This window comes from Periophthalmus magnuspinnatus, chromosome 11 (genome assembly GCF_009829125.3).
Source record: "Periophthalmus magnuspinnatus isolate fPerMag1 chromosome 11, fPerMag1.2.pri, whole genome shotgun sequence".
Lineage (NCBI taxonomy): Eukaryota > Metazoa > Chordata > Actinopteri > Gobiiformes > Gobiidae > Periophthalmus > Periophthalmus magnuspinnatus.
In genome coordinates this window covers 10,093,405-10,116,741 of record NC_047136.2, presented here as the reverse complement: position 1 = coordinate 10,116,741, position 23,337 = coordinate 10,093,405, and the positions used below count along the sequence as shown (strand labels likewise).

The following is a 23,337-nucleotide window of genomic DNA, read 5'->3' as shown; positions in this document are numbered from 1 at the left end:
AATCGTGAATGGCTGCTGCTTTGGTTTTGTATTCAGTGACTCCTGTCTGTAGCTCCGGTCCTACATGAAGAAGCAGTGGGTGATAGGACGCCCCCCGACTCACCCTTTTAAACCTGACTTTAGAGGAACAGAGAGGCTGGTTGGAGGTACTAACCAGCTCACCTGTGCACGGCAGGAGAAGCAAGTGGATCTAGTAGTAAACATTTGTGTCGGGAATATTTTTGGGGATTCATCTGATAGCAGTGATCAAATTATATCTTTTCGCTCAGTTAAAGCATTGCACATTGCACAAAAAGTGTTATAATCTTGTTTTCTTATTATAGACTCTGAAATCTGAATTAAATAAAAAAGATACTACATGTAGACAATTTATTTCTCCCACTTTTGACTAGGCCTGTCACGATAATCACAATAAATCGACTTATCATTCATTATATAAAAGCTGGAACTATATATTTTGGGGTCAGTATTTACCGTTTGTACAGTTTCTTTGCAAAACTGAGGAGATTTTGTGTGTTTTTATTGTAATACAGTAAGATTTGAGCTGCTATTTAGCTATTACCTTGCATTACTGTTGTTGCATCAGTGGCATGAAGTAGTTTCAGTATTATCGTTTATCGCAATATACCGCGCTTTCAATTTTGTTATCGCGACGGACCTACCTCCGACGAATATCACAGAATAACAACACCTTGATAAGTCTACGTTTACTCCGAACATGTATTGTAAATTTAACGAATCGTGTAACCTGAGCGCACAAACCAGTCCATTCCAGAGTCTAGACTTCACTATGAGCTTTATAACACATGCGTTTAAGACTCTTGAGGTTGCATCCTTTTCAAAGAGCCTGCAGCGATATGACTGGTGTGGGCTCACCTGTGGGACATGAACCAGAGATTGAAAACCGCAGACCTGTCACAATCAGCACGTTTCTATGGATAAAGTCTGTTTCATGATTAGCATGCTTTTATGTAGTTAGGAACTCAAACCAGACTACAATAGCGGTGTTGTCCGTAGTATTTTAGGCTGCACACAACATTTTGGGGTTTCAGCTTTCTCGTGGGATCAAAACTATGGTTAAATCACAATACTGCTTCTGACAATAGGCGTAAAAATGTATTCATGACCAGAAATTTTGAAGGAGTAAAGTTAATGTGACGTAAACAGTACATAAAACAACGTACTTTTAAGTTAAGGACCTTTAGGTTTAGGACCTTTAGGATTATATTGCATTGAAATAACCTATTTTTACATGCAAAATCCTCATAATTACTTATTAGTTCTTAAGATTGTATTGCAACTTGAATGATCTCGACATCCGTAATCAGCGGGTTAAGGTCAGGCTATAGATTTGTCGATTTTGGGTGTGTTTGGAAGTTTGGTGGAAAAGTCCAAAAGGGTGCATGTGACAAACAGGGCTTTTTGAAATGGAAATGAGGGGCACACATCTGGGGGTCTTTGTGCTGAGGATGAGGAGGTGGTGTCAGAGGCCCACAGTCACTCAGTTTTATCTAGGGGCGGAGCTTAGGACAGGCTGAGGAGTGGACTGGAAGCTATATATTTAGAATGTTGTTAAACGTATTGATAGGTTTGTGGAAGAGGGTGCCACAGCAGTGATGTTAAAACCGGACGCTTTATGTTGTGTTTAGGCAGTTTTGAGAAGTGGTAAAGTGTAAAAACGCAGTTGGATTGTAAAATATTGAAACTGTGTTGAAAAATACATTGAATTTAAAATGCAAAATAACCTAAATTGGCTCGTTCATATGGTTTCGAGCCATGGTAACAGTGAGACGTAACATCTTAAACCTTCAAATTAAGTGAAAACCTTCAAATTAAGAATGAATTTTTTGCCGGAAACCCATAAATAGGCTACAATGTCAGGTCTGGTCAAACTTTTAAAGCTAGTCTATGTACGTTTAAAGGGGCAATCGTGCTCTATAAACAAGAATACAAACGTTAAATGACCCTCTTATATTATTTGTTCGAAGTGACGATAAACTTGTGTCTCCTCTACTTTGCATAGAGCGGAGAAAAGGAGGTGGAGAAGTGAGAAGGGGCCAAAAGATCACGGGCCATAGTCAGAAGCTTTACGGCTGACAGTTAAATTTACTCTGGGCGCTCTGTAGTTTGCGCGTGTGCTTGTGTGTGTGTGTGCGTGAGTGTGGGAGAGAGTGGGGTGGTGGGAGGAAAGGCACAGCAGGGGGCACGGCGTTTGTTCTGGGACATGGCTTTTGGGCTTTTTAGTGGCTCACAAACTCAAGCTGTCCCGGGACATTCACTACAGAGTCACATTCACCTATAGATGGGAGACGCTTTTTCAGACAAGTCAGTAAAATTAGTTGATTAGATTCTCCGTTCTTGTATAAAAGGCTCCCAAACCAGTGATCATTTCTCATTTCTTTATATTACACGATGAGAATGGAGTTTTATGTAGGCCTGTCACGATAACGATTTTGCAATTTGATGTATAACGTTGAAGAAAGTATAGACGATAAATGATAATATTGAAACTCATTTATGCCACTTGGGCCAATTCGTGTCATTTTTTGGTTGAGCCCAGCCATAAATAGATGCAAATGAATAGACCAAAATTGCCGTTACGCCTGTCACGATAATGCGTTTGAAGTTCTATATATTGAGTAAGTTAACACAGACAATAAACGATAATATTGAAATTCATTTATGCCACTTAAGTCAAATCTAATCAAAGAACAGAAGAAAAAGTTACCCACTAGTACAAAGAATGCACCCACGATAAATATTGACCTCCAAAAATAATTGTTCTGTCATTTATAGACGACCGAAACAGAAACAGAAACAGAAAGTTGCCAGTTTAAAGCCAAGGGGGTACAAATTCGTGTAATTTTTTTGTGGAGCCCAGCCAAAAATAGATGCAAATGAATAGACCAAAATTGCCGTCACGCCTGTCACCATAACACATTTGAAATTCGATATATTGAGTAAGTAAATATAGACGATAAACGATAATATTGAAAGTCATTTATACCACTGACACAATAAACCGAGAGCAGATTTAAACCATGAAAACTATTCGAAATGTACAATATTGTAAAGAAAGTCATGAGCTGCCATAAAGAAACAGCAGAATGAAACACTTTATTAAAGAGTTTGCGTCTGTAATGAGGCATAGAAATGAGTAATTAAACCTCAGATCTTATCATACAGCCAAAAACAAGCCAAAATTTCCCACCCCAAAAATATTGTTCAAACTTTCATATACTGACCGATTAGTCGATATAGTGATTATCATGATAATGCTAACTGCTGTTAAAACATTTGAACATTTTAATGTGCATGTTATGAGCTGGAAAATTGTCACTGCAGTTACAATTTGCCTGGGTAAAAAAAATGTGCTAACTACTTGTTGAACTTGGATGTCTTGCAGGAGGATGATGTCATTTAAGTAATTAAAAAGCAGAGCAGATGTGGCCTGAAATATAACATGTGGTACATATGTGAGAATTGTGTTTTATAACTCGCTGCCAATTTGTAAACTCACTGTGAAGGCGGCTGATAAGAATCTAGTAGTAGTAGTAGAAGTAGTAGTATTCAGTATAGTTGCATGTGGTAAAACAGCTCAAGAATTACACAAAGAACAGGTCACAAAACAAAATGTAAAAATATACTTCCTTTAGTCTGTTTTATTTCTATGGGCTGTAATAACCTCACTGTATAAATCTATATTTTAATACCCATCGTTTTGCTGCAAACAAAGAAATGAAACTAGACAAAGTTAACTTGTTTTCCAAATGACAATGTTTTTTTTTCCTCTGGGGGAAAAAAATGTCATTGTTTTGTGTCAATCTGTACAATCTGTGGCCTATATTTGCATGTCAAATGTCTCCTATGCTTTGACATCACGAGGCCTTGAAACCTATAGCAACCGCTTCTGCTCCTCCACACAACGGGATGACTGAATCTCTGAGATAGACGACTCGAGCCCCTCTAGCAAATATAAAGTCAACATTGTGGCTTGAAAATATTCCGCCGTGTGCGTTAAGTTTGTCCAGACATTTTTTTCCCCCCGTCAAACCTGAGGCGCTCGCAGGAAGCGTCCGACAGTGGAAAGTTATGTGCGTAAATAGATGTGCAAGGTAGTGTTGATTTGGCAGCGGGACTGACGTAATGTTTGAGCGAACCCAGGCAAGCTAGCTACTGCACATATAGTAGGAGCATATGGGCGTGAACATGCATTTATGCTAGACAGAAAAATGGCATTTGCGTTAAGTTTGTGTGCTTTTCTGGCAGACCCCCAGTTTGCTTTCCGTAGCGTTTGAGGGAAAAAAGACAGCTAGGCAGAGAGTCAACAATAAACATGTTGATTTATGCTAGCTACCAGTTCCTTCCATTACGCCGACAACCACCACTGAAGCCCAGTTTGTTGTCCATTATTTTTGATCTATGGGAGTCTTAGCAGCGGAGGGCAAGGTCAGAATCAACAGCCCTATGTTGATTTATGCAGAGCTTGCTTCCTGCTACTAGCGTACATCAAGGTAACACCATGCACCAGCGAGTATATAGGTTCTACAATGTGGTTAGTGAGTTTATCTGCTCATGCAACTGCTGTTCTATCAGCTATGACATCGCACTCAGTCATTGTTGGATATCAGTCAAAATGTGATTCTCATTTAGCGTCAAATATGCATAATAGGTAAGTAGATTCATGGTGGAATAACAGTTAAGTGTGCACTTTGTCGGAGGGTCTAGGATTGTCAAAAGTATCGAAATGCTGATAGTAAGTTAAATATATTAAAAGTATATATATTAAATAGTATGGAATAATAGTATCAATACTAAAAAAAAGTAGCTTTGTTGCAGAATATCAATTAAGTGTACTTTTTTAGAGGGTCTTGGGTTGTTGAAACACTGATACTAAATTAAAAGTATTACTAGATACTAAGAAATGCACATTCACAGGACAGAAATGAACCTTGTATGTAAACAAGTATAAGACCACAAAGACTATTATTTGTCCCTGTAGAACTATGAAACCTACTTGTACGACTGAGGCTTTGCACAGATTTCAGACTGGCTGGTTCTATTGTCTTAGTATCAAAATGGAAGTTGAAATTTTAGTGTAATGACAGCACTAGGGGGGTCTGCTTCCTGCTATAACTATCTTGCACGTGTTTACTGCTCAAACCTAGCAAAAAATGCATTCTTATTGGCAGCAGGCTTTCCTCTCCACTGATCTGACCAGTAACTTGATCTGGAGATAGATGAGTTTAATGTCATACTGTGAAACTGTGTTGCATCTCCACTTAGACAAAAAGGCTGACCCGCCACCAAAGAAGTTGCATAGTGAACCTTTAACCTGCCCATGTACAGTGAAACAGAACAATAACAGAATTACTACTGTCTGGCCCATTCTGTTTTTAATACCCAGTGAACCTCTCTAGATTCTGTAGAATTACACCATATATTGTACTAATACTATTCCTTTCATTCTTTATCAGCAAACAGACATTTTGTTATTCAAGGATGTTGCTCATGCATCTTTTTCAATGCAGCATAAAAGCTTTGGGTGTAGCACACACACAAATGAATAGACCACTCCTTCGCCTTTAATCTCATGGCTCAAACATCTGGTTGATCAAGGTTATCAACTGATTATATTTGCAATATCACTGGGATGACTCTAGTAGCACAACATGTTCTTGGCACATACTGGCCTCATTCAGAGCAGCGTATTTATTTGTGTTCCAACTATTGAGAGAATAAGACACAGTAAATAGAGACACACAATCTAGCCAGTACATCAATCTAAGGTCGCTAAGTAGAACATATTTTTAATACGCTTTATACAGAGCTTTTCACAGTAACTCAAAGACGCTTCACAGTAGTTTAATACAAAACAAGGGCAAGACAAAAGTGAGGAAGCAAGCATTGTTGGGGGTTATAACGGTGAGTTTTGAGCTGTTTTTTGAAGGTGTTTAGTGAGTGCGACGGTCTGATGTGGAGTGAGTTCCAGAGGGTTGGGGCACTGATGGCGAAGGCTCAGTCCCCCGAGGTCTGGTGCTTTGATTTGACCGTGAGAGTGAGGAGGTTGGAGTCAGCTGATCGGAACCCGCGGGACGGGCGGTGGGGCTGGGCGAGGTCAGTGAGGTTTGGGGAGCTTTGGAGATGATCAGGATGCGCTGTTGAAAGTGGAGTGGCCAGTGGAGTTCTTGCAAGACGGGGGTGATATGGTGATTACTTCTACTACTGCTGTTTCTGCTATTTCTATTATGGACGCAGCAGTGAGTAAAAGAGCAATTACAGAGTTCAAGTAGAAGGTTCAGTCCTGGTTACTATCTGTTTATTATACTAACATTGTGTCACTGGGCAAGAAAATCCACATATCTCATGTTAGTGCATTTTTAAACTTTTTTTTTTCTTTTTTAATAAACTAGCTACAGCTACTTCTGCTACCACAATCACCACTTCTTCTTTTTTCCGGGGTCAGTACAGAAAATGATTTGTGTCAGTGATTTGTGCATTGACTCCACTTGTGTAATAGCAGACTTCCTGACCGGGCGCCCTCCCTCTGGATCATTACATTTAGAGAAAGTCATAACAATAGCATATTCCTATTGGGAGCCTGGATAAAGACGATATTTAGTAAACTAGTTAAGACAGAATCAATTGGATATGGTGATACTGTGATGGGGATGTATGTAATTCTAAGCACTGCTCAGCGTTTAATGTCAACGTCTTTTTGAGGTGAGGTTTCTGACAGCTTTTCCACTGGGACATATCATTGCACCATTTTGAAGCCAAGGTATAAAAAGCTGATTGTTTTGTCTTTTTAGGCTTTCCATCAAACCCCATTCAGAGGAACAGTTCTAACGCAAGCTGTCAGTTATTGTCTTAAAGTGGCAAGAGGCTTCACACCTGAGGGACCCCAGAAATACTAGTGTTTCCTCTGATGAAGTTGGGGATAAACTATACAGGGTGTGGTTGCAGAGTTGCTATTGATAATATTTAGGGTTTATTTAGGACATGTAAAGTTTGGATTACGCTCTGATTCTGACAGTGTTTTTTGTTGGTATTGGGTAAAGTAGCGTAGATAAGATACTAAAATGCCAATCTGGATTTCAGTAGTGAGAAAAAGGCTCCATTTTAGATACAGATTTGAATACCACAATGCTAAAAATACACTTAGAATGTAATTTTAAACACATAATAGTAATATCGGCATGTGTTCTTACTCTAGTTCTCATACATATAGACCAAATGTAAAATGTTGCTCTATTTTAGTATCTTATTTCTTTTATTATTTCATCAACTAGCCTCAATCAAAAAGACAGGTGTTAAAAAAACAAAACAAAACAAAAAACTACAAAAAAACATTTCCGACTACTACCGGTTTCATTTTGAGTACAAACTGAAAAGCAGACACATCTGTGGAGTCATCTGTACCCATCTGCACCGCTTTGACGTTAAACTATGAGTCAACATTAGACAAGGGGAAAAAAAGTTTCCTTTCTTTGTGTATTTTTTCAGTAAGTCTGGGTGCTCCTTTGAATCAGCTGTTTTTGAGAGTAAGCTACACAATGGAATCAGCTTTTGACATGTGTAATCAAACAAAGATAGAAGAGTAGTATTAAGTGAAATCCAAGTAACAGGCACACCCCACAACACACAGGATATCGTTTACAGTTACACTATACTGAAATTGCATTTGGAGCAGTAATTAGTCAAAGATAGCTTGAAAACTATAACATCTTCTTGTCAGTTGTGTGTCAGGCCAGTCTAAACTATTTGTCACATTTTCCCTTTTGCCAAACAATAAAAACAACTGAAAAAAGGCTATAATTTGGTGAAAAAGCTCTGCGGTTTCCTGCCTGTCTGATGTGTAATTGATGGAATGTAAAATTAAACAGTCTCTAAAATACTTTCAAAAACAAACGCCTTCACTACGATAAATGAAGAAGTACTGAGAGAAAACAAAGTACTACTACTACTACTACTAAAATAATGCTACATTTAAGTAAAAGTTTACCAATCAATCAATCTTTATTTATAGACCCCTTTACAGCACTGAAGGTTACCAAAGTGCTTTCCAATAAAATCGACAGTACAAAAGCAGGCAAAACATTAAACAGTGAAATAAAACAAATTGTTCAAAGTGTCACTGCATTACTGAGTGTTGAAAGCCAGTCGGAAAAGATTTGAGCCTGGATTTAAACAGGCCAAAGTCTGTGATAGTGCGCGTATCAGGGGAGGTTTGTTCCAGAGTCTGAGGCGACAGAAAAAGCCCCATAACCCTGAGCCTGGCTCTGGGGGCTTTCAGTAGCTGTCTGTTTGACCTTAAGGCCCTGTTTGATTGTGAAGACAGACAGAAGTTCAGTCCAATAAGGAGGAGCAATGCCATTAAGAGCTTCAAAAACAAATTTAAAATCAATTCTAAAAGAAACAGGAAGCCAATGGAGTGCTAAAAGGACAGAGGTGATGTGCTGACGTCTGGGTGTGTTGGTCAAAAACAACCTGCAGCATTCTGCACGAGCTGGAGGCAACTGAGGGCAGACTGGGACGCACCAACATTAAGTGCATTACAGTAATCCATTCTTGAGCTAACAAAAGTGTGAATAGTTTTGTCAAGGTCGGTGTGATTTAAAAAAGGCTTTACTTTTGGTACAAGACATAACTGATAAAAATTTGATCTCACCACACTCGATCTGTGGATTAAATTTAAAATTGTTGTCAAAAATGACCCCAAGGTTCCTCATAGTCAATTTTAACTTGGATGATAACCAACCAAAATTCAGAAATGCAGAATCATCAAATAAAATGTTTTCAGTTTTATCCTCATTTAAGTGAAGGAAAATCTGCCCCAGCCATATCTTTATATCTGCAATACAGTATATCAGGAAACACAGGTAAGTAAGTCTGCAGAATGGAGCCCTGGGGCACTCCACAGAACAGTTGATAGTTAAAGGTGCACTACAAAACTTTTCTGGTGGAGGATCTAGTACCTGCTTGCCTCATGGAGTTGTTATTGCTTTACAGAGAATAGTCCATTCAATCAAACCTATCTTGTATTTATTCAAATACAGATTTTTTTTATTGCTGAAAAAATAGGAATTCTTACTTTGATCGAAGTTGTCTCTCCATAGATCCGACTGATAACTTTGGCTGGTGTAACCTACTTGTCTCCAAGGACTAGATAGATAGAGTTTAATGCCATATTTTCAATAAGAAAAACTATAAGTTAAGCAAAATACTTTAGTAAAACTAAAACGACCTCACTTTGCAGTGCTGATAAATCCTTTCATTTTTCTCCTTGTCATATTCTTGGTTTGTTCTGATTGAAGATTAATGTAATTGGTGAAGATGTCAAGAACAGCTTTAGACTGTAGCTGGAATCCAAACAATAAAACCGACCCAATAATTCAACTCAGATGGAGTGGAGACAATGCTCCTCTGTGTAAAACATGATGGCTAAGCCTCTGATCTAACTATACAGAAAAGCTTCACAAAGGCACTCATTTTCTGCAGACGAATGCTAGAAATACAACTGAAAGACCAGGAAGAAACTGTAGTAATTTGTTTGACCGCCGTGTCATTGGAAGCGGCATTAGCAATAACATATCACAAAACAATACAAGATGAAGACTGGGATGAATGAAAAGCCTTGAGTTTCATGGTAGAAATGACAGAAAATCAATTAGCATGTTTATAAGTCCTCCCCAGCTACGATACATGCTTTGTGCAGAATCACTGCATCGTCATGAATGGTGTGTTTGAGTGTGTGGAGGTTCCTCGGCCCGGACCAAATTGGAAACAGAAAAACAAACATCGACGGTCGGAACCCCCCTCCTCACACTCTAACCCCCCCGCCGTCTGCTAGCCAGTGGTGCAGTCCAACCTGTCTGGGACAATGTAACGGTCTATAGTCGGAATGGACCACACACGAACTTCCAGAGGGGGGATAAAAAAAATAAAAAAAAAAACGCAGGAGGAGGTATCTGAAGCTGACCACAATGACAGTTGGAAAAACAGGGAAGGAGAAGAAAAAGTGATGGATTGATGGAAAAGACAGCTATGCAAAAAGAAAAACAAGGGAGAACAAACTTGATGGAAGTGATGTGTAAAGAGCAGTGATTCACAAACCCTTCAGACCGCCGAAGAAATGAAACTTACACTACCAAAAGGACAAAAGGCTACGAGGATGAAAAATTACTTTTAAGGCAAGACTAAAACAGGATGAATCTACCAGTTTCATATAGATTGCATCATGTCTAAACCAGGACTAAACTATAACACTGGACTAAAATCAGACAAAGAAATCAGTCAAAAAAATCTATACCCACAAACTAATCAAAACTAAAACTAATCTCGATGCTCATTTGAACAAATATTGACAAAATTGGATCTTTCCTGAATTATTTTTTCACATTAGTCCACTAGGAATGTCACAATATCACATTTTTGAGTTACAGATTCAGATACATTTTGTAATTCATATTATAAAGGCCATTTTTTCATAATTCAAAAATATACATGTCTTTGATACCACAAGGAGTGAAATAATAGTCCTTAATATAAAAGAAATTTGTATTATTTTTTATTAAATTATGACACTGCCAAAAAATTGAACGTTTTTTTTTGTTTTTTGTTTTTTTGTTGTTGTTTTTTTTATTGCAGAATCACAATTGGTATTGAGCCTTTGCCTTAGTATCAAAATCAAGTCTGAAATTTTACTATTATTTTAAAACCAGGACTAAATCAGTTTCAAACCAGCACCTAAGAACCAGCAAATATTCCAAAGTACCATGTAAGTCTGCGTAATACTTTTCATCCTCGACAGTTTGAGAATCACTGGAGATACTGTTTAAGTCATTGAATAATCTGAGGAGCTAGACTGAGTCAGAGTTCTGCTGGTAAAATATTTACATTTTAAAAACTCTTGTGCTTTCACTAATGAACAAGCCTCTCTCCACTTTCTGGCTTTTCTTTGTTCTGCTTTGTCAGCTCCGATGGCAGCGTTTTATTGTGCGATCAATCATACAACAACTAGGTGCAAGTGCGAGTCTGGTAATTTGACTGTGTAGATTTTATGGCCCGGGGGAAAATAATGGCTTCCCTCTCACTCTGTGTGGAGATATGAGCCTTAAATAGACTCTGTGTAACTGTGAGTCAGTTGGATTCGAGGAAGTTATCCCGGGACAAATGTACCTCCTCAATCCCAAATCGTACACACTGATTTTAACTAATTTGGATGGTCTTACTTTTGTTTGAGCTTTCCCATTTGAGGGTTTACAGTTGCCAGAGAAAATCTTCTGAATTCTTTGCATATGTAAGCGTGATAGATGATATATTGGTTGATCGATATTTTTGGCCAATATTTACGCTTTTTAAATCACCAGATATTTTGTTTGGCCAACCTGCTGCCTAAAGAATACACATAAAGTTTTATTAAAGCAGTTCAGTGCAAAGAGATAACTACAGAAAACGTGAGTCCCCAGCTCTCTTATAGGTTTGTGGTAAAAAAAAGAGGCTATGGTTGAGTTTGTAGTAACTCTAAATTGCATAAAAATAATCCAAATCTGACCCACACATACCCACATATCGGCATAGGGCATGAAAAAAAAAACCATGTTGGTCAATCTGTACTATGTATTACAGCAGAGATTTGTTGTCAGATGCAATTCCTAACACACTACTGCTATTATTTATATTAATCATGGTCAACATAACCATCATTGATGCCTCATTGCTGGGAATTACACCATTGACCGTTCATAGTTCTTAGGTTCTTAGGAATAGGATGAAATGTTCAAAATGTGTCACAAAAAAAACACATTTAAAAAAGCTAACGAAAGAGATGAGAGTGGGTCAATTTGTACTTCTAGTTAAAAATCTGGTGCTCCTCAAGAACTAGAAGCACGAAATGCCATAATAAGCCTCTTATTGCGTGCCCTAGGGAGAAATACTGTCCAAGGGCTTAAAAAGGTCATCCAAGGCACACCGATTTCTTGATAATAAAAAGCAATATTTCTGTCAAAAGTGTACCGTTTACCATAGCAACCATGGAACATAAAGTGCGTGCCCCTGCGTTACTCTAAACTGACTTAACTAAATATCAGGTCTAGAAAAGATGAGTCATAGGGTTCAAACATCTGCAAATACCTTGATATCATGTGATGTAACCAAACTGATTATTTCATTTTTTTAAAACTTTTTCAGTAATGATGTCCACAGACACCTATTAGACATGCACAGTGCACACGCCCAGACCAGTGCAAGTGACCTGAGGAAATTGGCTTCATCTAAATACAGACTCGGATTTAGATTTGCGGTAAGAGGGCAAAGATGGATGGAATAAGCAGAAAGAGGAGAAGAAGGGAAGGAGAGAGGGATGGCTGGACGAGGGGGTGGCGCTGCTCAGACACTGGGTGGAGTGAGTTTGTGGTTGGGGCAACAAAAGGGGGAACTGAAGGCAGTGGTACAACTGATATGTAAGACTGGAATTACTGAATCAAGTCGTTCTGATTACCAGCGGTTCAAACCACACAGAAAAAAATATACCAGCTTGAGATTGAGATGTCTATAGTAATACAGTTATTATCAATATTCAAATGGGACTGGTTTAAAGGGGATGCATCCTGATTGTCACCGCAGATGAATTATAATTAAAGTGCTGTATAATCAGTGAGTAAGTGCTGTTAATTTACTTGCAGCAGAAGATTATCCTGTCATAGTATTTTTTGTCTTAATCTCATGTATGTCTCAAAAAAAAAAAAAAAAGAACAAGGAATTATTGCCACCGCAAGCCTCTTTCAACCACATTAAAAAGCAGTTTCTTGCTTGTTTTCTGCTGTTTTGTTTCACACATGTTTAATTCATTTCTTCTTCTCTGCTGCTGCTGTAAAAAAAACATAATTGTTCTGCATACTTCTGCCCTGTTTGTATCCCCTCCTATTCCAGGAAGCACGTATTTAACCAGACTTGGGACTGGCTCAAAGGGCAGTGGCTTGAAAGTGTTTTTATAGCTGTAAGAGAGAAAAGTTTACAGTGTTTTGGTTGATGAAGAGATGTTTTGGGATCATTTTGTGTATGTTACGAAATTGATTCTCACGGCAAAACATACTAAAGCAACTATCTTGTTCTTGAAAATGAAAAAAAAAAAGTTTATAAGCTCAATTTTGTTGTGTTTGTATGTATCTTGAGTGAATCTAGTCCGGGCAGGTTTGTGTTTTGTGTATTAGTCCGTCTAAACCGCTCCTCACATGTGGAAGACGTTGTCCTCTGTCAGCCTCAGCGATAAAACAAAATTGGGGCTATTACCGAGTTTGACCCCCGCTCTCTCTGCAGGGCACTAAATATTATTGCATATTGCACGGCTTTGATCAGGAACTCAATTCAGACGTCTAAGTTAAAATTGGTTCCCGAAAATGCGATATTTAGCCTTTTGAAATCTGGCTTGAATTGGAAAAGCAGTAAATGTTGAACAATCTCTAATGTGATTTGTCTGTAATTTCTTTCAGGTGCCTTTGCCAATGATCTGAGGAAGCCAGGACGAGATGAGCATCGAGCTTCACTGTATCTGCTTGGATGTACAAAAGTGACAACTATAAGAGAGATTTCTGAGCCGTTGGAGTTACACGTGCACCTGGTTAAGAAAATGAAGGGATAACGCCCGACACGCGGCAGTGCTTTGCTTTTTAGCGAGAGGAGGGCAGAGCTGCGGCGGTGGTGTGGCGAGGAGGAGCGTTACCATAGAGCTGAGACAAACATCTGAGGGTGTCCACGATGTGCTGATAACCTCATGAACGCAAGAGGTAAGGAGATACTACTCAGAAACAAATACTTTTAATAATCATTTTCAGCTCTGTATGTGTGTCACGGGGCTGCAACAAATAATCATTATAATCAAGATTTGTCTCATTATTAAAGTGTAATCAGATTTTGATCATTTTCAAACAGCTAAACACATGTCAAATGACTGTTTATAACAAAGACAGGGGCATTTTTATACCAAAATGCATTGTACCAAAAATAATAATAATAATAATAAAAAAAACAAACAGATTTTCATGATGAGAAATATATTTTAAAAAGTTAAATGTACAAGAGAAGTAATGAAAAAAATGGAAAAAAACAAAAATAATAATAATGCTGACTTGTTGACTAAAATAATAAAATTGTTAGCTGTGGCCCTAGTATGTAGTGAACATTTTGACTCATAAACTAAAAGTGGTAGGTTTACATTTGCAGAAAAGCCCATTAAGTTATCAGACGTTTAGTGCTTGCATAGACATACATTTGAGGTTGTCGAGGAAGCAGATACAAAGCTGTGGTGGTTTGTGGTTCAGCTGCCTGACAATAAAAGTTAAATAGTGAAAAAGTCTGTTGATTGTGCAAAGACCATCTCCCCTTTTACTTCATCATTTGCAGTGTTTATTTCAGTTTTAAAATTACATTGAGTTCTAATAGTGTACTGTAGCGCGTAGAGTGGCATTTTGTACGACATTATTGCAGTTTTGCTGTGATTACTGAAGATGTGGATATAAATTTGTATAAAGTTCTGGTCGTACTTTTACCTGTGTCATCAAATGTACATCACAGTTACAATCTGCCGTGCGTTCCTCTCCCCTGCCTTCTGTTGCAGAGTCTCATTGGTTTCCTCTTTTTTGTCACAGCTCACTGCATGTTTTATCTTGCTGCCTCGGCACTTTTCACACAGACCACTTTTAAACCACATGAAGAAAAAAAGTCATTGTTTCAGGAGCGGGACATTTCCGCTTTCATTTTCAATGTCATTCTTTACGGCTTAAAAGTGCACTTCTGCTCACTGACTTTCTTTTGTGCGGCAGGTTTAAGTTTGATAAATATCACAGAGATGTGTTGGAAATGATCCTGCCAGAAAAACCTCTGGGATTATTTCTGGTCCTTTTTATTCTGTTTGCAATTTTAGTCAATTGCTTTAGCACATTTTTCAAATCAAAACCACTTTTGAAAAACAATTCACTCAACAAATCCAAACTGTGGTTTTCACTCTCAAAATAGACATTTTTTTAATGTTCAAAATACTTGCCCCAAAGCATTTTGCATCAGAAACATTCATCCACTTCACTGTCACTGTGAAAATAGAAGGGAATTTATAACTGAACATTTATGTTACATTTATTAATCTTAAGACTACATAAATACTGCAGCAGGCTTTGAAATTTGACATGATTTGTTGTGATATTTTATAGGCCAGTGCAGTATCAAATGGGGCAGAGAGCAGAGAGAGACATTCAGCTAATTGTCAGATCCAGTGCTTGTACTTTTACAGCCCTGTTGCCCTATAGATTATGACCTAACCTGCATCCAGCCAACAAACCAAGCCACACAGGATCAATATATGGTTCATTGTACATTTGCTCTTTCAGTTTTACAACAGAACTTGCACATATCAGTGCTCACATGAACAGAATGATATCAATAGCTCACACAGACATAAAGCCGTAGGTTCACTGTCACTGCTGAGCCCATCGGAGGCCTCTGTAAAAGTCCTTTAGTGTCTGTTTGTGCATGGTTCTCATTATGTGGTGCGCGGCTTTGCTCCTCACATTGCTTTGAGCTGCCTGATGCTTTTAGCTGTGGTCGCTGTAGGCCTAACCATCTCCTCCTGTATGTTTGCATGCTCCGGAGCGCTATCCACGCGCGTGTTACTGAGTGCATGTTGCGGTCGGCAGGGGGCTTTGATCTGCCGGTTCCAGTCAGATTTGGCAAATTTTGGAGTTTTTTTTGGGGAATATGAAGTGGAGACGGTTCAGACAGGCCCAGGAGGAGTCGATGGAGACATGATGAGATTAGAGCTGTGACGCAGATCTGTTGCACTTCTCTGGGCTCTTTTGCTGGGATAGATGCTCATCTATACACCAAGCCCTGACAACAGCCTATGTTTTATTTATTTATCTTTCTTTCTGTTTCCTGCAAACTCCACCATGATGTAAATGATTAGAGGGAGCAATGGAGCTGGACCTCCCCGTCACTGTGCAATACTGTATTTGCTTTTTTTCTCTCAAATTGCAAGACAAATAATCTTAATATATAATTTCACTTTACACATAGCACTAAGCAATATACTTGTTCCCATATGTAAGATTATTTATCTCTGGCTTAGTAAAACCAGATGTTCCATACACTGTCAAACCTGCGCATTGCACTTGTGAAATGTAATGCCTTTGCAGGAGTAACAAACCAGTGGCCCCTCCCACCTGCTGCCGCACATGTCTCCTGTGCTAAACATGACAACAACATGACATAACAGTGTCATACGAGCCACTGAGAAACTAAAGCATTTTACAAGCTGGTCTTCAAGTCCATTAAACAGTACTGTAAGTATTATAAGTAGCGGATAATTCTAGATAGTGCAGAGACAGTACTGTACAACTCAAATTCCACCAACACCACAAAATTATGTAAAAGTGACAAGGTAGAAATCATAAGAGAAATGCTACAGAAACTGAAAAATGTAATAGAGCAACACATGCAGAGAAATAGACATTGTAGTGATATTATTAAAAAAAGCCTTTTGTAAGTAAAGTGTGGGTAAATATGAGAGACGTCACTCTGTGCTATATGATGCTTGTTACCTGTTGGCCTATTTACACTAAATGGGTCAGCAGCTGCTGCTTTGTTTGTGCGATGAGCTCATGTTTTACAGCGTGACACCACGACACACATATATACGTCCTATGACAGGTTTATGTTTCAGCCTCTATGCATTTAACAACAGGGGCTTTCTGGACTGTTTCTCATTGATCATGTCACTGATTCCTCTCATACACATGGACACTGCCTTCTCAAACACAAAATATATAATACTTCAAATTAGAAGTACTTAATTTTGTTCCCAAAGATTAATAAAGGAAGTATTACCAGCTGTCAGTATAATCAATGAATGTGTTTGAGTGGATGGACTTGTTTAAAGGACACAGAATCAATCACTGATCAATGTGACATTTGTAACACACGTGCTCAGATAGTAGCACCTTTCTCATTGAGGTCCACCACAGCCACACAGGCCCACACATAAGAACTGAAAGAATCTCTCAATGCCTGGTGCTTTTCAGACTGTGGTGAAGTTCTTCTCTCAGACGGGGGGCAACAGTCAGTTTTCTCTTATTGAACCTCATCGTTTCTATTAGCGAGACCCAGCAGTCACTATATCTCAGTAAAATTCAGCATTTTAACTATATTCAGTTTATTTGTTCTCATCTGTGTTAAATATTATTGGCCTATAAAATGTCATCTGAAACTCAGCATTATTGGCTGTTCAGTCGGATCTTGGTTCATAAAATCAAGACGAGGGAATCTGTTATTTTGATAGCTGTTCCGTATTGAAACTGTATTTTCTTTGTCTTGATTATAATATTGTATAAAACTAATAATCTAATCATACTAGCAGTGAAAAGGAGCAAAGTACCACGCCTGTCTCAGCATCCTCTGTTTCTGTGTTTACAGTTGAGCGGAGGTTGAAAATCCATTAATCAGATTAGGTTAGAAACTGGCCACACTGTGAGAGCAGACCACTGCATGTTACTGGATTACACCACACTATTACAATCTGGTGTGTGTTACTCCGAGCTACATTCAAGTTCAATGATAATTTAATGATATTTTTGCCGTTACTGCTAAACCCAGATCTGTGCAATTAATCAAATCATTGGGATTCAGTCATTTCTAATCAGCAGTGTTATGTTTAAGTCCCTTTAGTCGAGAAATGTGCAGGCAGTGCTATCAGTGAGCTGGTTTGTGGTTTGAAGCAGAGTTCAGACTTCAGAGAAAGACATTTGACTATATATTATATGAGAAGAAAGTGATTCCTTCCTGGGTCTGTTGATTTTCTGCCTTTGACACTTCCCTTTCAGTCATTATGTGTTATGCATAAAGTACTTTCAATATTACCGTTTATTATTATATTTCCTGTAGCAATATATCCTGCAAGCGTGACAGGCCTAGTTGCACATTTGCTACCAACACTATCTACTTCTCGCGTGGACCTCTCCCCCCGGTTCATCTCTTTGTGCCCTAACAGTGTATTATTGTGGGTGTGCGGGGCCGAGGGTGTGTTTTCGTTCAGTTTGGCTGCAGCGTGGAGCCGTGGCCAACAGAACAAGTGTTAACAAGCTGAGCACAGACTGTATTTATTTAATCCATATGCCGGGGAACCATACAGCTGTGTCTGCGAGGAAAATCACTCTCCCAGACTGTCTGAGGTACAGAGACCTCTGCCAAGTCAGCGTGAATGAGGCTCCTGTTGAGCTAAAGGAACACTGCAGCCAGTCAGCCATTTCTTATCACTCATAACTTCTTTGAATCAGAAAACGCACAAACTCTATGATGTCAGATGGTTAAATGCTAGAAGGGCCCGAGGCGGTGTAATATGAGAGTTGAGAAAGAAAGTGGTAAACAGATAATACTTGATACTAAAACTGGACTTGAACATATTGATACTGAAGTTAATCACATAAAAAATGATCCTAGAGCATAGACCACTATTATTTTGTGTTGAAAAGTACATTGTAAAAGTACATGCAATAGGGTTTTTTATAATCATTGCAGTATCGAAATTGATATCAAATAACAATTAGGATAACACATTTTGAAGTTCGATATATTGCTGAAGAAAATATAGACGATAAACAATAATATTGAAATTCATTTTTACCAATGACATAACAACCCAAGAACGTAATAACCACAAAAACTTCTCAATCTACAATATTGTAAAAAAAAATCATGAGCTGCAATAAATAAACAGTAGAATGAAACACTTTAGTACAATTTGCATCTGTAATGAGTCACAGAAGTTATTAATTCAACCTTTTATGGATTAAATCTTAATCTTAATCAATATAGCCAAATAAATTCCCATTAGTGCAAAAAAATACGTGATAAATACTGATCCTCCCCCCAAAAAATATTGTTCCAGCTTTCAAAATATATAGAACGATAGATTGATATAGTAATTCTCGCAACACTTCTAGATACAAGGTTATTTTTTTGCATAAAAATCAAGTTTGAAATTGTGGTGTCTTGGCAAGACTTTAAGATTTACATGAAAATTTTGAAAAAAGTTTTGAAAAATTTAAATAATTGATCAAATACTCTTTCATTTAAGGAACGGAGCGATGCAGAGTAATCTCCCAAACATATGATCTTAAAAATATGATCTTATTGTTGTTATTGGGAGTAAAAAAAAAATACAACAAAAAACAACATTGTCAATATAATTCCTCCACAGTTTGTTGGAATTTGTCCGATTCGTCAGAGCCTTTTTGAGTTCTGTGGCGAGTCAGAGTCGTGCTTCAGGTCGTCGCTGATACGGCAGTGCCAGGCCGGCTGCACGCGACCCGCTGATAAAGACCGAGCATGCTGGGAACTGACAGGACTGTGGCTAACTCCTCTGCTAACGCTAAAACAGCCAACTCCCGCAGCCAGCACCAGTGAGTACATATGCCAGGGCTCCAGACAGACACAAAACAGAACGCACATAAGCGGCACATAGACAGGGCACGCGGAGGGGAGCTGTGGGACCAGATAGTTCCAAATTCTGCTCCTTTAGCTCCAGGTGCCGCGTACTTGGTCTGTGCCGCATCGAGCTTCACTGCTTTCGGCTTGGTTTGGTTTAGCTGCCAATGCGAGCGCGCGGGGAGGCAGAGGATGAGACTGCCACTGTGTTTGTCTCTGCAAAAAAACAAGAACAGGCTCTGGCAATAAGTGTCAAACAACTCAGGTCAACCAAGGAAAATGTGTAAACTTTAACTGAGACTACATCCCAGAGGAGGTGATACTGAAGCGCAGAACAACACTGTAGTTTGTTGTTACTAGAAATATGTCGTCAAAAGTGTCCTGTAAGTCAAGGTTCAATTCTGCAGGGTTTTTCAATAGGGTTTTTACGATAATTACTATATCAACATGGAAGAACTGGAAGAAGTACTCAATTTTGGTACTTAAGTAAAAGCACAGCTACCGAAGCCAAAAAATATTCAAGTAAAAGTAAAAGTATCACATGAAAAAATCAACTTAAGTAAAAGTATTAAAGTGATTTTGATAAAGGTTTGTTGTTAATTTTGTTCAACAGAAACAATTGTGCAAGTCTTTTCAGTTTAAAAAAAATTTTTATTTATGTATTTATTTTTTGGCTGTTTTTATTTGTATATTTTTATTTGCTCAAACTGTGAACATGTTAAAAATAAACCTCTCACACTTTTCAGCAGGTCTCAAACTACTTTTTAATCCTGGAAAATGTACTGGAGTAGAAATTATGATACCTTTTCTCAAATGTAGTGAAGTAAAAATATTCATGTAAAAAGTACAGTACTTCTACTTTGTTACGTTCCACCACTGCATTTACCTTTATTTCCACTAGAGGGGAACTTGAAATATGTGAAAATTTTAGTTATAGAGTGAATAATTTACATATCTCTGACTCAAGAATGACACTGATCACTTTTTTTTTTTAAACTTTTTTTTACTTAATGCTACTTTAAGATGTGTTTAGGTTCATCTAGAAAAAAAAGTTTACTTTGAAAAACTATACATGCTGTTAACCTGGTCGCTTTTACTAACCAGTGACGTTCTGTGGGTTAAATCAACAGTTTTGTGAACCCCTGCGAGGCGCCTGCAGTTGTGATTTTGGGATCTACGAAAATAAATCAAATTGAACTGAATCCTGCGCAATGATTCCAGCATATTCAAGTCATGTTTTTGTAACCAGCCAACTTACGCCAACTTTCAGCAGCTTCAGAATGATGTTTAGCCGTGCAATTTCTTTATTGTTTGGTTGTTTATTTCAGTGTGCGTTATTTTTTTTTACCTCATATTAAAGTGATTCTAATGTGCCATTCCGAGTGTCGGCCGTGTGCAGCTCTGTGCAGACTCGGCTCAGCTGCTTATAACCTGAGATTTATGGCGTCCTCTGTAGGAATATTAAATTGAAAACTACTTTTAGACTTGGAGAAAATAAGTAACCTCTCTGAATGCCTTATCCTGAGTGTGTGTACGTTTATGTGTATGTGAGAGAGGGGAGTGCATGTGCTAATCTCAATGGCAGGTTCCTTGCCATTAGAGCTCCACTGAACAAGGCAGCGATTCATTCTGCAGGTTTAAGTGTGTGTGTGTGTGTGTGTGTGCGCGCGTGTGTGTAGCAGGTTTCTAAGCGAGGCGAGTGTTGTTTTTGGAGAATTGTTTCCGTGCGCCTGTCTGCACCATATGGCCTGATGTGGAAAAGGGCCCCTTTAGGGTCTGAGTGTGTACGGGAATTTACATGTGCGAGTGTGCAACAGAATATCACTGTGTGGATGTGCACTGTATGGCCAGCTACGAAAACAAAAAAGTCCTTAAAAAAGAAACTACTTCGGCTAGTGCAATATCATTATCTTTACTGTGTTAATGCAGCTGCTCCTGTAATCACAATCAGAAAGGATTTGCTGGAATTGTCTGGTTAATGAGATTCACCAACTTGGAATGTGCTTTGGCAATTTTGGTGCGAGCATAGAACTAAGATTTATACTTTTAGACGTCCACCCACACCTGTTTTTAATGTTTTATCTGAACGTCTGTACTGTTTGTATTGTACAAGGTACCCATGAAAAAGCGTGCTCTCATTGGGTTCCTGTTATAAATAAAGATAAAAGAAAGAAGTATCACGATAATAAGGATAAAAGTGGAGATCGGTATCGGTATATCAAATTTTTTCTGCTGCTTCTGTTAATTATACACTAATTTAGCTGATACTTTGCACATGTATTTTCTAATAAAGTATAATGAGCTCCTTACTTTGGGTTGCCAGTTCCTATGACTAAAACTAGATGGAAACTCAAAAGGATTCAAAAGATAAACATCGGTATCAGCTGAAATGTCTATTGGACCATCCCTCGATATAATACTAGGTGTGCACGGTAAAACTAAAGTTGCAGATCAAAGATGACATACAGACTGTAGTGGACAGTGTGCAGTAGTGCAGTAATCAGAGCAAATCAGTGATAAAGTCATGCAGTTTTTTGTTTAATCTTGTGTTAATCTTTGTGTATTTTGCAGATCACGTACCTATTATATAATATACATCTCCTTATGATTGTTTTGATTTCACTGAATTTTCCAAATATTATGTCCTAACGAAGAACAAATTGGCAATCAGTAGCCGGCTGCTTTTCATCACAGCACTTTCCGTTGCCATAATCTACAGATTTCAAATGAGTAAAAGTCTTGATGAGTACACGGCTTGCTAGTACAACCACTATTGTCTTTAGCCAATTGTTTGCTGTTATTTATACATCAGTAGCCTACTTTCTCGCCTCCTTCTCACAAATGACTCCAAATAATCCCTTTGAAATCCAGCTCGAACCTTACTTCTCGTTCTCCATTTGTCTATGTTGTTTTTCACTTTGTCTAATTGGATAAACCTTGAGGCCGCACTAACGACTCCCGAGGTTAACGAGCTTCTGTTAACAATCTGTAACTCACAACCAAACGCGCTTTTTGCAGACTTCACTGTATACGCGTGGACTCCTATAGAATTATTAGCATGCTCATACACACGAGCTCTTCTGAAATCTGCAGAGTTGACATTATCGCTCGAGACCTGTCACGTTTGATTCATGACGGCTGTTTACTGCATCACTGCCTAATCTGATGTTTAAAGGGAATTACCAGAAAAATAGTAATTACATTGAGATGCCAACCTTTTATGGTATGTAAAAGAAATGAATAATGCACGATAACTTTATACAACTTTGAGAAACTACTTATAATGGAGGTATAGTACAACCAGACTTCGGCCTTTGCTTTGAAACCTTTGGATCCTTCGTAGACCTGTCTCCGTAATTACTATATTGACTTATCGTTTAGTATATGATGAAGAGAACAGTACTTTTTACTTTCTCGTTAATATCGCGTATACCTCTTCTTTGCACTAGCACAGAGTTTTTTTTAGTTAAGCCTATTTGATAATATTTGAGCTGTAGTTCATCAAATATTTCTTATCTGTGATACTTTACAAACACAAGAACTATTTACTAAAGTGTTAATTGTGCTATTTATTCACTGATGGTTACATTTTTACAATTTGATTTGCTTATAAAAAGGTGTATGGGATTGTATATTTCAGAGTTGTTGCGTCAGTGGTAGAAAGTAGCTTCAATATTATCATTTATCAGTATATTTTTTTGCTCTCTGGCTATCACTGTCTGTTAGAAGAGAGCAACACTGTACGAGATGTATTTATAAGGGACTACTTCATAGACTGCCAGAATACTGTACCTCACTTGCTTGTTAATCATTGATACGGAAACATTTTATACAAGATCCCATGATTGTATAAGTCTTAAGGAG

General features: G+C 38.2%; 1 protein-coding gene across 2 annotated transcripts in view; it reads left to right on the top strand.

Annotated features, from left to right (window-relative positions):
• trps1 (trichorhinophalangeal syndrome I) overlaps positions 1-23,337 on the top strand; it is a 140,605-nt gene that overhangs the window by 10,329 nt on the left and 106,939 nt on the right. For both annotated transcript variants that reach the window (XM_033975580.2, XM_055225287.1), the window contains exon 2: positions 13,494-13,787. In XM_033975580.2, coding sequence (XP_033831471.1) covers positions 13,775-13,787 — 13 coding nt within the window. In that variant the 5' untranslated portion in view covers positions 13,494-13,774. The remainder of the gene's footprint in view (positions 1-13,493; positions 13,788-23,337) is intronic.